Here is a 12,843-nt window from a genome sequence, read left to right on the forward strand (position 1 = left end):
TGGCCTGCGGGCTGTCCCCTCTCTGCAGGAAAGACTGGGGAGTACCTACCAATACAGTTTTTTTCTGTGGGGCCATTCGTAAAAGACTACCATCATTTTATTCTGCTGTGAAGAAAGTAAAAAGGTTACTAGGTTTGTGGCAAGTGCCCAGGTGACAGACACATCCCAGATGCTGGTTTGCCTGGCTTCGGGTGTTTGCTGTGGAACTATTACACAATAGCAAGTTATGTGTCTTATTCCATCTCAAGACCTATCCATCAGCATAGTTTCTCTTTGCCCTGAAGGAAGTCAGTCTGAGCTCTGCGGTGCCAAGGCCCCCAGCAAAGTAGGAGTGCTATACACAGTAAGCGGGACACTTTGTGGTCATTGATGAATTCAACTGCATTTCTGTATAATTCCCTATAACTTTAGCCCTTTGGGGCCTACATGGAAGATTTGTAAAAGCGTGGAAAATTGATACTCACAGCATATGACTGATACATTCACACCATGTGCAAAATAGCCAGATAATCATCCAAGATCTGATAAGAGAAGTGATTAGGTGTTTTATTAGAATAGTCTGCACACATTTTAACTTTTAAAAAATGGAATACTCCAGTCATTAAGAAGAATATAATTATAGTAAAAGTTATTACTGACATTGGAATTTAACCCTAGATTGAAGACATTTTAATACCCCCACCTTGTTTGCTTTGTGTCTTTTCATAAAGACTGTGTTTGGCTGGGATGGTAATATAGGGGCAATGTATTTCCTCATTCTAGCATTTATGAGGATAAGGGAAGAGGCTGGAGGAGCTTGGGATGTATAGGATAAACCTGTTTTACAAGGAAGACTCAGTCTTGGTCCCACTATTTTCTCCCTCCTCAGAAGTATTCACTACATAAAATTAATGAGCATATCTATACATATCTCTACTTATTACTAGAAATAATACAACAGTTAGCCACTACTATGTATTGAAGCTGCATTATTTATTTTTACCCTCCTATAGTTTATATTCATTACTTTCTATATGTTCTGGCCTTCATAAAGGAAACATTGAGCCCACTGTAAGTATTCTTAGTGCTTGTGCTTTCTCAGTGGTCCCTCAATAATCCTGCTACCTCACTTTTTTCTTCCATGATATGAATTTTTAACTTCTAAAATGTGTTAACTTCTTACAACACCTCATTTACTCTGGATACTTACTGAGTTTGGTTTTCTGTTGCTATGAAGAGACCCTATGACCACAGCAGCTCTTATAAAGGACAACATTTAATTGGGACTGGCTTACATATCAAAGGTTTAGTCCAGTATCATCAGGGCGGGAAGCATGGTAGCGTGCAGGCAGACATGGTGATGGAGAAGGAGCTGAGAGCTCTTCATCTGGATCTGCAGGCAACAGGGAGAGACAGTGGGTAAGCCACTAGGCTTGCGCTTCTGAAACCTCAAAGCCTTCTCCCAATGACATGTCTTTACTCCAACAAAGCCACAATTCCTAATAGTGACACTTCCTGTGGGCCTAGGGGGCTATTTTTATTCAAACCACCAAGATACTCATAGTGGAGAGGTTTGCTGTTGAGATGGTCTAATTTTAGACTTACTGAGAGAGGATGTAGCAAAGACATCGTCTAAGGTTTCTGCTCCACTGTGGCACTGTCATGAATGGTTCTTCACTTGTTTTCACCATAGAGAAATTCAGTGAGATAAATATTTTAAGCCTATGTAGGTTATAATTGATATTTTTTGTTCCTAAGTGTATGTACACTTTAAGAAATTCTGTGAACCTTTCAAGAGTTTCTATTTCTTTCTGAAGGAGCATCTGATTTGGTACTGACATGTATGGGCTATTGTTCTGCTCCTTGTACTGAGTTAACTGCGGATCCATTTCACTTCCACGTTTAGGGCTCCCCTCTCCTCTCTTCTTTCTCTTTTCTGTATGTTTGACACATGTGTTTTCATGGATATGTGTGTGTCTGTGTGTGTGTGTGTGTATACACACACACATATATATGATATACACACATACATATATATAGTACATACATACCTACACACACATATGTATATATACACTATATATGTATGTATGTACATATGTATGTATGTGTGTATATCATATATATGTGTGTATGTATTTATTTGTATTATATATATATGAATATATAATGCATCTTCATACCATGTATATGTTTGTATGTATATGATATATACCAGAAGTTGGCATTGAGTTTCTCTCAATTATGTTTCATTTAAATTTTGAGAAAGTATGTGTCTCTGAACCCAGAGGTCTCCAATTTGGCTAAGCTTTAGCCAACTAACTCCTAGGATCTTGCTGTCTCTGCCCTCCCGGTGCTAGGCTACCAGGTGCATAGCAACACCCTTAATTTACTTTTCTTTACCAACTGAGCCATCTTAGCAGCCCTAACATTTTTCATCTTCTTCCTCGCTCTATGCCACTGGTAGATATCTTTTTGTCTTCACAAAGGCCACAGAATAAGTACTTATATGTGTTACTTTGTTGGACAGTACAATGCCCTAAGTTTGTAAGTTATAAAAAGAAGGCAGGTGGAATAAAACTACCAACATGAATCTTATTCTAACTGATCTTGATCAAAGATGAGAGGATACATAGACCTATGGGCATGTAAAGTTATACAACTGTTTAAATAAAAATTTCAAAACTCAATTTTAAACTCGTTTCTAGAAAGGTATCCTGAGTTTGAATTCTTCACCATTTAATTCACATTTATATTTAATGTAACTTTTCAAAAAGTCTTCAGAAATATTGTGGCACAAAGCTAACCTTTAAATTAATGATATACTTACTCACAATTTTCCCTTGGTTCTAGCATGTTGGGTTCTAGGATGAACCTAAAAGGCAAGTTATTGTCCTTTCTCCTGATGCACTTATTTTAGTGCCCCTTTCTGTGTTTGCTAAGCTATAAGATGACAGATGGGGCTCTAAGTCATAATGCTGTACTCTGGTTTCTGATCTAGTTATGTAATAGACCCCAGCATGACATCCTGGGTCAGGCCTGGGCTCTAGACATCAATTTAGCTGCATGTTCCTTCAGGCATTCAGACAGGTTGGCCTCCTTTATGAATTAGAATGAGTTCCCTGTGACTTAGAATCAATCCCCCAGAAATTAGCCGAAAAGCTTGAAAACTGTAGAACTTCTTATGCAGGTCTGCTCTGATAGGCTTATAACAAGAGCATCTTAGTCGGGGTGTCTAGTGCTTTAGTGAAACAACCATGACCAAAAAGCAACTTGGAGAGGAAAGGATTTATTCAGCGTACGCTTAAATATCACTATTCATTACTAAAGGAATCAGGACAGGAACTCAAACAGGGCAGGAACCTGGAGGCAGGGGTTGATGCAGAGACCATGAAGGGGTGCTACTTACTGGCTTTCTCCTAATGGCTTGCTCAGCCTGCTTCCTCATAGAATCCAGGATCACCTGCCCAAAGATGGAACCACCAACAGTGCCCTGCGCCCTTCCCCATTGATCACCTTACAACTCGGTCTCATGGAGGCATTTCCTCAACTGAGGCTCCTTCCTCTCTGATGACTCTTCTAGCTTGTGTCAAGTTGACACACAAAACTAGCCAGTACAAGGATGAACTAGAAGGGACTCACAAGCCCAAGACTGAAGGAAGGGCAGTTTTGAAAGAGAGAGAACCACTCTCCCCCCACAACCCCCCACTAATATGGGAACAGTTGCCACCTAAATGAGGAATGCAGGGTTCTCTGCGTGTCAAACCTTTCTCGTATTACCAAACAGTTCAGTCACTTTCCCTCTCTTTAAAGGCAAGAGTGTGCAGAAGAGACAATATTAAAGTGCTTTCAAACTCTTTGCGCTGGTGAAGAAGGAAGAAATGTTCCCAAGGCATCACAGGGATAGAGAGATCTCCTCTACAATGTAAAGTGCTCTATTTGGGTTTGTTGCTTGGCCTGCAATTACAAAGAGAAGAGGGTAGTGAAAAAAAAAATATATCATTAGCTTCTATTCACATACATCCTAGTGGCTAAGGGGAAAAGAAATGTGCAATTTATACCATAACTTAATAGTGGAAGTCAGCCAATCATATGCAGCATAATTAGCTTCACAAATGGTTTTCTAGAAAGATCCATTCTTCCTTGAACATGTCTTATGAATCTCAGACAAGTATAATGGAGCTACTCAGAAATAGCTAGCTTAGACATGAAAGATTTTCTCTGTTGGTTTCACATCCCCAGTGCTAGGGGATTGGGGCCCTACACTGTGGCATGAGCCACGCAATGATGCCCACTGTGGCATGAGCCACGCAATGATGCCCACTGAAGCAGCCACTGAACTTCTCATCACTCCCTGAGCAGCTTGCCAGGCTTTCTTAATGACCACACTCACAAACAGGCCCCTTCTTATGACTACCATGTCCTGTATCCTTTCTACGTGAACTCATACCAGCTAAAATGTAATCTCTGGTGAGGACTCACCATCGGCTGTACCTTCTCCCACGTGCCTGTACCAGCTGTGAGATGCTCATCATACTGAATTGGAATCCTGTGTTTGTGGGGATGTTCTCAACAGATGAAAGAGCTAGTATTTCTAAGACTGGGAACTGAGCCAACGACTTGGTGGTCTTCTTGCTTGGTGTTAGTTATTTTTGTGTGGTTGTGACCAAAATACTCATCACAAATGGTTTATGGTCATGCTAGTAAGGCTCGCCACCAATCTTGGTGGGAGAGGCATGAGGGAGGATGGCACAATTCATGTGTGATAAAGGCTGCTTGCCTCTTGTCAGACAAGGAGGTATTGAGTGTGACAGGAATCAGGGGACAGGTTTAATTTTCAAAGACCTACTGCCAGGAACCCACAGTCCTCAACCCCCACCTTCCAAATAGCTCTATTACCTGGAGACTAAGCATTCAAATTATGAGCCACTGAGGTGTACGGTATATCAAACTCCACCTATAACACATACCTCATATCAATTGTATAAATGATATACTTTGGTTATTTTCACTAGAGAGATTAACAAACAATTAGAAAATTTAAGGAAAAACTAAATTCCTGTAGATTTCAGCAAAATGTAAAGCTGATGGTGAGATCCAAGTCTTCCCAGTCAAAGTCTTTATCATGACAACCCATGCATCCAATTAATAGTCAGATGATACGGGGGTGTCCCATTAGTGTGACCATGTAAGTCCTTGGCACTCAACAGACCTTCAACACAATTTAGCTTTAGGGTTTTTCTTCTTTTGTAAAAGGTACCTAATTATTCCTCTCTCCTGGGACTCATGTGCATTTGGCACTTGGTACATTGCCAGCACAGGGAATACCTGCGACCCTTTATTCCTTGCAGAGATGAACAAAAATTTAAATGTATTGTAATGCAATTGAGAGCACTGCAGCCTTCAGGATGCCATTAGCTTTCTAGTGATTCCAGTGAAGCGTGGTTTTCCAGGCCATTCTTTCATGGGCTGGGGGAGCGTTCCTCACCAGGATGCTGGCTGTTTATTTTCTAAGTGACAACTTGATTTACTGTTTCCGTTCTCATCGCTTTCACGAAGCCTCTGCAGGATGGCGAGTGACCAGGCAGTGTGCAAAAGTCCATTTATTTCTCTCCTGCATCTTCCCCGAGAACAGTCTGAGGATAGGCTTGAAAATGGCCCGAGGAGGCAAGCTTTCCTCTGTGTTCTTTTCTGTTGTGAGGTTTTGCTCATAGTGACACAAGTACTGTCTGCTGGTACCCTCTGTTCTGAGAACACCCGTGTGATGGGGGTGAGGCAAGCAAAGGATTCCATTGTTTTTCTTTTGGGTGGGGGATGGCTCTGCAGTTGGGTCTGTGTCATGCTTTGTTTGGCCTTAAGGAGACACAAGCAGTCATGACTTTCAACGTCAGTCAACCAGAATTGCTGCCTTATGAGCCTTCTGACAAGGATGAGGATTTGTCCTTTCTCGGATTTTAGTGGTATGTGCTGTTCGGTGATGTCCAGTAGACATCTGTCTAGCAAATACTCATTTTACAAATATAATCCATACAAAATCTAACAGGCATTTGAGTGTTGTCTGTTAGGTTCCCAGCTCTAATGAGGCACAGAAACACATGGTCTGTTGCTCCCTTCCCTACTAGACAAAGGGCCGGCCAGGGCCTCAGACTGGTCCACCTTTAGAGCGAAGTAGTCAGGCTCTTAAGTTGGTTCTTTAGCATGTTGCATTGGAAAGGAAACAGAATCACCCAAAACCTCTGCTGCCTCCTGATTCGCCTGTTTCAGCCCAAGGCACCTCTCTGAATTGAGTGAATGTGAAGTCTCTTTCCATTCATGTCCTGTCCCCCAGGATCAGGCAGAGGACTTGTAAATTTCTCATCTCCTCTTACCCTGCAGCTATGTTTCCCCTGCTTTGGACTCCTTGATCATCTGCCTTGAGGAGCAGTGGTCAGAGAAGCCACTGTTATCTGTAAATTCCCAACTAGGGAAGCCATTACTTCCTATTGTGGACACTGGGAGGAAGCCTTACATGGCCTCTGCTGTTTGTGGAGTGGATGAAATGAAACTGCGGACCAGTCTGAGGCCCAGGCCAGCCCTTTGTCTAGTAGGGAGGGCAGCAACAGCCCTTGTGTTTTCATGCCTCATTAGTTCTGGGTGGGCCAAGCCAGGATGGGCAGCCAGGGTTATCTTTGCATCATTGCGGACTGAAGTACTGCAAGGCTGTATGAGGCCAATTTGAAGGACAAAGGATGGCTTGATGTGCACAGTTTCATCTCCCAGGCTCATTAGTAGGAGGGCTGGCTCTGAGAGCTGTCTGGAGCACAGCAGGTGTTCAGCTCAGGGCCACTGGTTTTAGCCACTCCAGAGGGGGGCTGCATTTTAATAAGCTCTTTCTAGTGTCTTGCCTTCCCCCCCCCTCCAAAGAATTTAGAGAAAACTTCAGTCTTTTCCCCTGCTTCCCCATTTGGAATCCTCCTGCCTGGGTGGTCCTTCACCTGTCACAATCACAGATTTACCCCTTCTGGCAGGTTGAACTTCTTCCTGCTGGAGTACCTCAAACAGTGTGTGCTCTGCAACTGTCCTAAGAATTTGAGGCATGCTGAGGCTGAGGTGGAAGAGAAAAAGCCTCTTATCTCTAGCTGCATATGTAGCAGAAGATGGCCTAGTCGGCCATCCCTGGGAAGAGAGGCCCCTTGGTATTGCAAACTTTATATGCTCCAGTACAGGGAACGCCAGGGCCAAGAAGTAGGAGTAGGTGGGTAGAGGAGCAGGGTGGAGGGAGGGTATAGGGAACTTTCGGGATAGCATTTGAAATGTATATAAAGAAAATATCTAATAAAAAAATAAAAAAAAATAGTCAATCCTAGTACTGTGGGGCTTGGCAGTACCACTTCCTACTGTCTTGGATAATACATCCAAATTCTCACACCTCCGTCTTAGTACAGGTCTCTACTCTTCCTCACCAGTATAAATACATCAAATTGGTCTCCTGGGCTGCAGAGAAAAGATGAGTAACAGTTAAGATAGCCTTTGGAAATAGGTTGCACATGTAGAAAGCTATAAGCATCTGCTTCCAAAATACTCAGTCTCTCTTTATTCAGTCCAGATATGTTTCTCATTTGAGTGCCCCCTCAACAATACTATGCCATTTTCCTTAAGAGGTTTCTGCTAGGGACATGTTGTGTCCTTCTATTCCTTCCCAGTAAAATGTAAACTCCACTCCATGAATTCTATGGACCAATGGGTTGAGCCACTGTAGGCAACCCCTGGGAAAGGAGCTCAAATGTGTTTTGTAAAATTGAGCAATCTTTTAACAGTAACAGTTGAGCTCCTTTCATTTCTATAGGTAAAATATGCAATGGGTAAGATGTGCATATGTCTTGTAACCTGAGCATTGCGGAGGCAGAAGTAGAAGGATCAGAAATTCCTTCTATCTTTGGCTACATGGTGAGTTGGAGGTTATCGTGAGCCTATGTGTCAAAAGTAAACCAAACCTTAAACAAATAATTGTTCTGTAATTCCCAATGATTGACTATCTATCTATCTATCTATCTATCTATCTATCTATCTATCTATCTATCTATCTATCTATCTAGTGTATCTTGATCTACAGATATAGTTGAGGTTGTAATACATGAAACCACAAAGCCACACTTCTTGTAAGAAAGCATTGCACTGAGTATTTTTAATTACCTTGGAATTTGTCTGAGAGTTATTATTCTATGCATCACTAGTTGGATGCTCTCTATTCTGGAATTGTGGAGAAGAGAACAGAATAAATGCCTGTTAATGCTATGTATATTTCAGGACTTCGATTAGCAAGCTATTTGAAAGATCGGTGTCTCCCCGTATGTTACATAAACTGATTTAAAACCTCCAGCAATACATATCTAGATCCCATCTAGTGTTTAATCAATTGGACACTTACAAATAATGGCTAAATGATTTGCTGTCGTAAGGAGCTGAGCTCTGCTTTTCACACAGTGACACTAACATTTTTATTTTAATACTTACACCATGGATAGTAAACTTTGGCATGATATTACTTAGATGGATCTCAACAGCCCATTAGCTGTGTTAGTAGTGCCTTCTCTCTTGCCAAGCCATAGCTGTATGCTAAACTGCTGCGTGCTATATTACATAATCCCCTGCATTCCTTTTCTCCACCTGTTTAGCCTGAATGCATACAAAGTGACTGCCTTGTCTTTTCAACCCCATTCTCACTCACTGTAAGCATCATTTATAGAAAACGAATTTTTGGACACGATTGCCCTTTTTTTTTTTCCAACTGGAGAATTGAATCAACTCAGAAATATATTTTGTCCATATCTGGTTCTGCCTTTTGATTATGTTGACTGTCAGCCCGGTATGGTTTTCAAGGTGATAAGAGTGTGTCGGAGTCTCAGCTACTGGAACAAATTAAGATAGGTCGGGGTTTTGGGAGAAAAATAATCTCCACTCTGACGGTGTGCAACAGGATGCTTTTCTAAAAGTCCTTCTCTGTCTCCTTCTTAGCTTTCATGTGCTTGAAGACATAGGCATGCATTGGCGGGTCCCTCCTCTCGCATCTCAGGCAGAATAAATCCCAGGAATTACAATCAAAATATGTTTGCTGATCTAGACTATGATTCTGAGAAGGCCTTTCAACTGTCTGTGGTTTTCCCTGGGCACCTGCTGAAATGAGATAGCTGGGTAGTTGGAGTGACATTTGTGATCACCTCCTCTGGCCTAGGGAAGAGGTCAACTGAACAAATTCACCATTTGGTGGAGGGAGGGGTGTGAGATGCTTCAACAGTCTCCATTAGAGATGCGCGCCATGGAAGACACTTGGCTGTATACAATGTTCCATGAAATATTAGCATAAACAAATGTCTGACTTGCATCGGCATGGTCTCTCTCACAGTGAGTTCATAGATTATTTAGTTATTGTGGTATTCTCTTTTCTGTGGTAATGCCTCCAGTTGTTTTTCTTTTTATGGCCCTCTACATTAAAAAAAAAATCTCTTATTTTAATTACACTCTGAATTCTCAGTAGAAAAGGAAGCATTTCTTTTGGTAAGCAGATGTGGCTAACCTGGGGGGTGGGAGTGGGGGCATAGTTGATTATGACTCATTTACTTAGTGTCAGTTTGACTTACAAGTCCACAGCTCCCTGGAATCACTCAGGACCTTAGAGAGGTTAGCTGGGAGCATGTGGCATATCCTGAGTGATTATCACAGGGACAGATAAAGTCCAGAAGTCTTTCAAATCCTGATTATACTGTGTCATCTTGGACACTCACTGACTCTTAGGCATCAACCTTTTTCTTCATAACATAAAGGCATTAAATCAGGCAATCCCTAAAATACCTTGTAATTTGAAAACTTATTGTTTTGACAGATTTCTTCTCTAATTATATGGAAAATATTAAGCATGGTCTGGTACATTAAATAACATCCTTGTACCTTGCTTTTTTGTGTGTCAAGATTGTCCCCTTTGAAGGGTCCTCCAATGATTAATGTAAACTCTGCATTGCTCTCCTGGCTCATCATTCTATCTAGGTGGTCACAGTGCATAGTTCAGGTTTTTACAGAAGACACCCATTAGTTGGCCATGTGTAGTACAAAGGACCACCCAGCAGTTGTGCATGTCCCTCTCTGTAGAGAGAGAGCTGAGTTATGACAACTGCATCTGATTATCTTCTGTTCTAGATCAGTGTCGTTTCCAGGTCTGTTGTCTAGTTGTATTTTAACAAATATGTTTTATCACAAATGAGAAGAGAGATTATGATAATAGACAGGGCAATAGAGATTATTTTGAATGTATTTCAGACACACAGACAGTGTCAAGTTTCTGCTTCCTGACTTTTTGAGGCTAGTTTTGAAAACATGCACCAGACATAAATACATGTGTGTGTGTGTGTGTGTGTGTGTGTATATATATATATATATATATATATATATCATATATACATATATGGGTGTATACACACACACACACACACACACACACACACACATATATATATATATATATATGGATGAATACACATACATAAATAGATAGACACACACATACATATATGGATAGAAACACACATACATAAATAGATGGACACATACACATATATGGATGAACATACACACACACACACACACACACACACACGCACACACACACACACACATATACACACACGCACAAATATCTGCTATACTTTAGCTAAATGTAAGCAGGTACATCTGCTTATAACTGTAAGTGTACAAAAGTATTCAAGTAGACATGTCATTAACATGTAGAAGAAACTTCACTTCTTTAACCTTCAAGCATCTGTAGTCTTAATTCCTGCTTTCACAATGTTGTGATCATAACACAATGTTATGATTAATTTAACTATTCATAGTGGGGTTTTGTCTCTCAACATAGTAAGAGTTCTATTTCATTTTATTACTATGTGGTTGGAAAATGTACATGTTATTTTGCTAAAGTGGTTCACGAGGGACTAAGATGTTTGATAGGGATACGAGCTGAGGTAGACTTAGTTTTGGCTCATAAGGTTGAAATGCAGTTTAGCCAAGGGAAAAAAGGATCTCCCTAGCTTCAGTTTGTATCCTCAAATCTTTAAAGGGAAACTGTATCTACGTGTACCTTATTGCCAATTTACTCTTATCCCTTAAGTGCTTTTAAATAGCAGCTGACCAAGTCTCATGTGAAACAATACATTCGGAGAATGCCTAACAAGAAGACATACGCACAATCTATTGTGTGCCAAAACTGTGACTCCAACAAACTGCAAACTGATCAAATTAGCTTTTTCCTATTTTGAAAATACCTTTTTATCTATCTGGACGTCAGGTTCAAGTTGAATAATGTTTGACTCCTTGAGAAACAGTGCTGAAAGGAGACTAGGCCACCCCTCCCCCTGGTCCTTAGCCCATGACCTTCCCCAGTTTTCTTCCCATGTTCAGCTCAGTCTTACATTACAGGTATCCAGGATTAAGACACGTGAATGCCCCAACCGACACAGCAAGCATTGCCTTCTGATGTGTTGACACGTGCACCAAGAATTTCTTTCAGAAAACAGTGCTTCCAGAGAAGATGCCTACTCAAACAGGCTTTGACTAGGGAATTTCTGTTCCCATTCAAGACTGAAATACGGTCTTGAACGGGAATAGAGATCACACCATAATCCTGTGTTGGCCTTGATTTCCAATTCGGAGGACATGTGTGTAAAGCTAAGTTTCAATCAGGAAGGGACATTCTCAGATGAAACCTCTTATCTGCCCAGAGCACAAGACCTGTTTGCTTGAGTTTATTGGTTGTGTAGCTCTCAGACCAAAGCTTTACCATGTTTTATCTATGCTCTTCCTCTCATCTGACTCTAGTCCAGTCTTCTACTTAATAACCCAGCCATGTTCTGTGTAGTTCCTGATTTCACTATAAAACCTCAGTTAGCTAAGTTTCTGATGGATGGAAATCAAAGCCAAATCTTTTAGGGTAATTGATTTTAAATTATTGTTTAATAAAAGGTACCAAGAGCTAAGAAGTCCTTTGTTAGAAAGGACAGTTAATTATCTATTCTGAAGCAGATCTATTATAAGCATTTAAATACCATCATTGGTGCACTGGGAGCCTGCCTTGAGCATCTTGAATGAATTTTTTACTCAGATTTTTCTTCCTGAACGTTTAAAGTAAAGATAGCCCACTCCATTCAGTTGCCTTGTTGTCTACCGCTGCGTGGATTTCTCTATAGTGAGCTCTTCTGTTTGCATGGACACAGTTTGGGTTTCTCTGTAGTGAGCTCTTCTGTTTTCATCAGTTAAATAGGAGTTGCCTAGAGTAGATTCTTGTTCATCAAGGCATAACCACTTTGTCTTTGTCTTTACCTACAGCACGAGAGGAGAACGTGGCCACCTTCCGAGGCTCAGAGTATCTGTGCTATGACCTGTCCCAGAACCCCATCCAGAGCAGCAGCGACGAAATCACCCTTTCCTTTAAGACCTGGCAACGCAATGGGCTCATCCTCCACACTGGCAAGTCGGCCGACTATGTTAACCTGGCTCTGAAGGATGGTGCGGTCTCCTTGGTCATTAACCTGGGGTCCGGGGCCTTTGAGGCCATTGTGGAGCCAGTGAATGGGAAATTCAACGACAACGCCTGGCATGATGTCAAAGTGACACGCAATCTTCGGCAGGTAATGGCCCGGGAACAGCGAGCCTAGAAGGCCCATCTTATACAGATACTTTGTGGGGCAGGAAAGTGGTTAGGTTGCAAAGCTAGGGATCTGGGTGTAGATATGTTTAAATATAACTTTCTCCAAATTTTTGCAATTTCAGAAGGAAAAACGATCAAACTATTTTTCTCCTCATCCTTCAAATCCCCATTTGGGCTTGTTATTTAAGGGG

The 12,843-nt window shown here is 41.3% G+C and overlaps 1 protein-coding gene across 45 annotated transcripts in view; it reads left to right on the top strand.

Annotated features, from left to right (window-relative positions):
• The window catches only part of Nrxn3 (neurexin III), a 1,612,235-nt gene that overhangs the window by 451,991 nt on the left and 1,147,401 nt on the right, over window positions 1–12,843 (top strand). For all 45 annotated transcript variants that reach the window (XR_001780421.2, XR_001780422.2, XR_001780425.2 and 42 more), the window contains one exon: window positions 12,331–12,632. Coding sequence is in view for 37 of the 45 variants with exons in the window: in XM_006515534.2 (XP_006515597.1) it covers window positions 12,331–12,632 (302 nt within the window). In the remaining 8 variants the exon portion in view is untranslated. The remainder of the gene's footprint in view (window positions 1–12,330; window positions 12,633–12,843) is intronic.

The sequence above is a fragment of the Mus musculus genome, chromosome 12 (genome assembly GCF_000001635.26).
Source record: "Mus musculus strain C57BL/6J chromosome 12, GRCm38.p6 C57BL/6J".
Classification (NCBI taxonomy): Eukaryota; Metazoa; Chordata; class Mammalia; order Rodentia; family Muridae; genus Mus; species Mus musculus.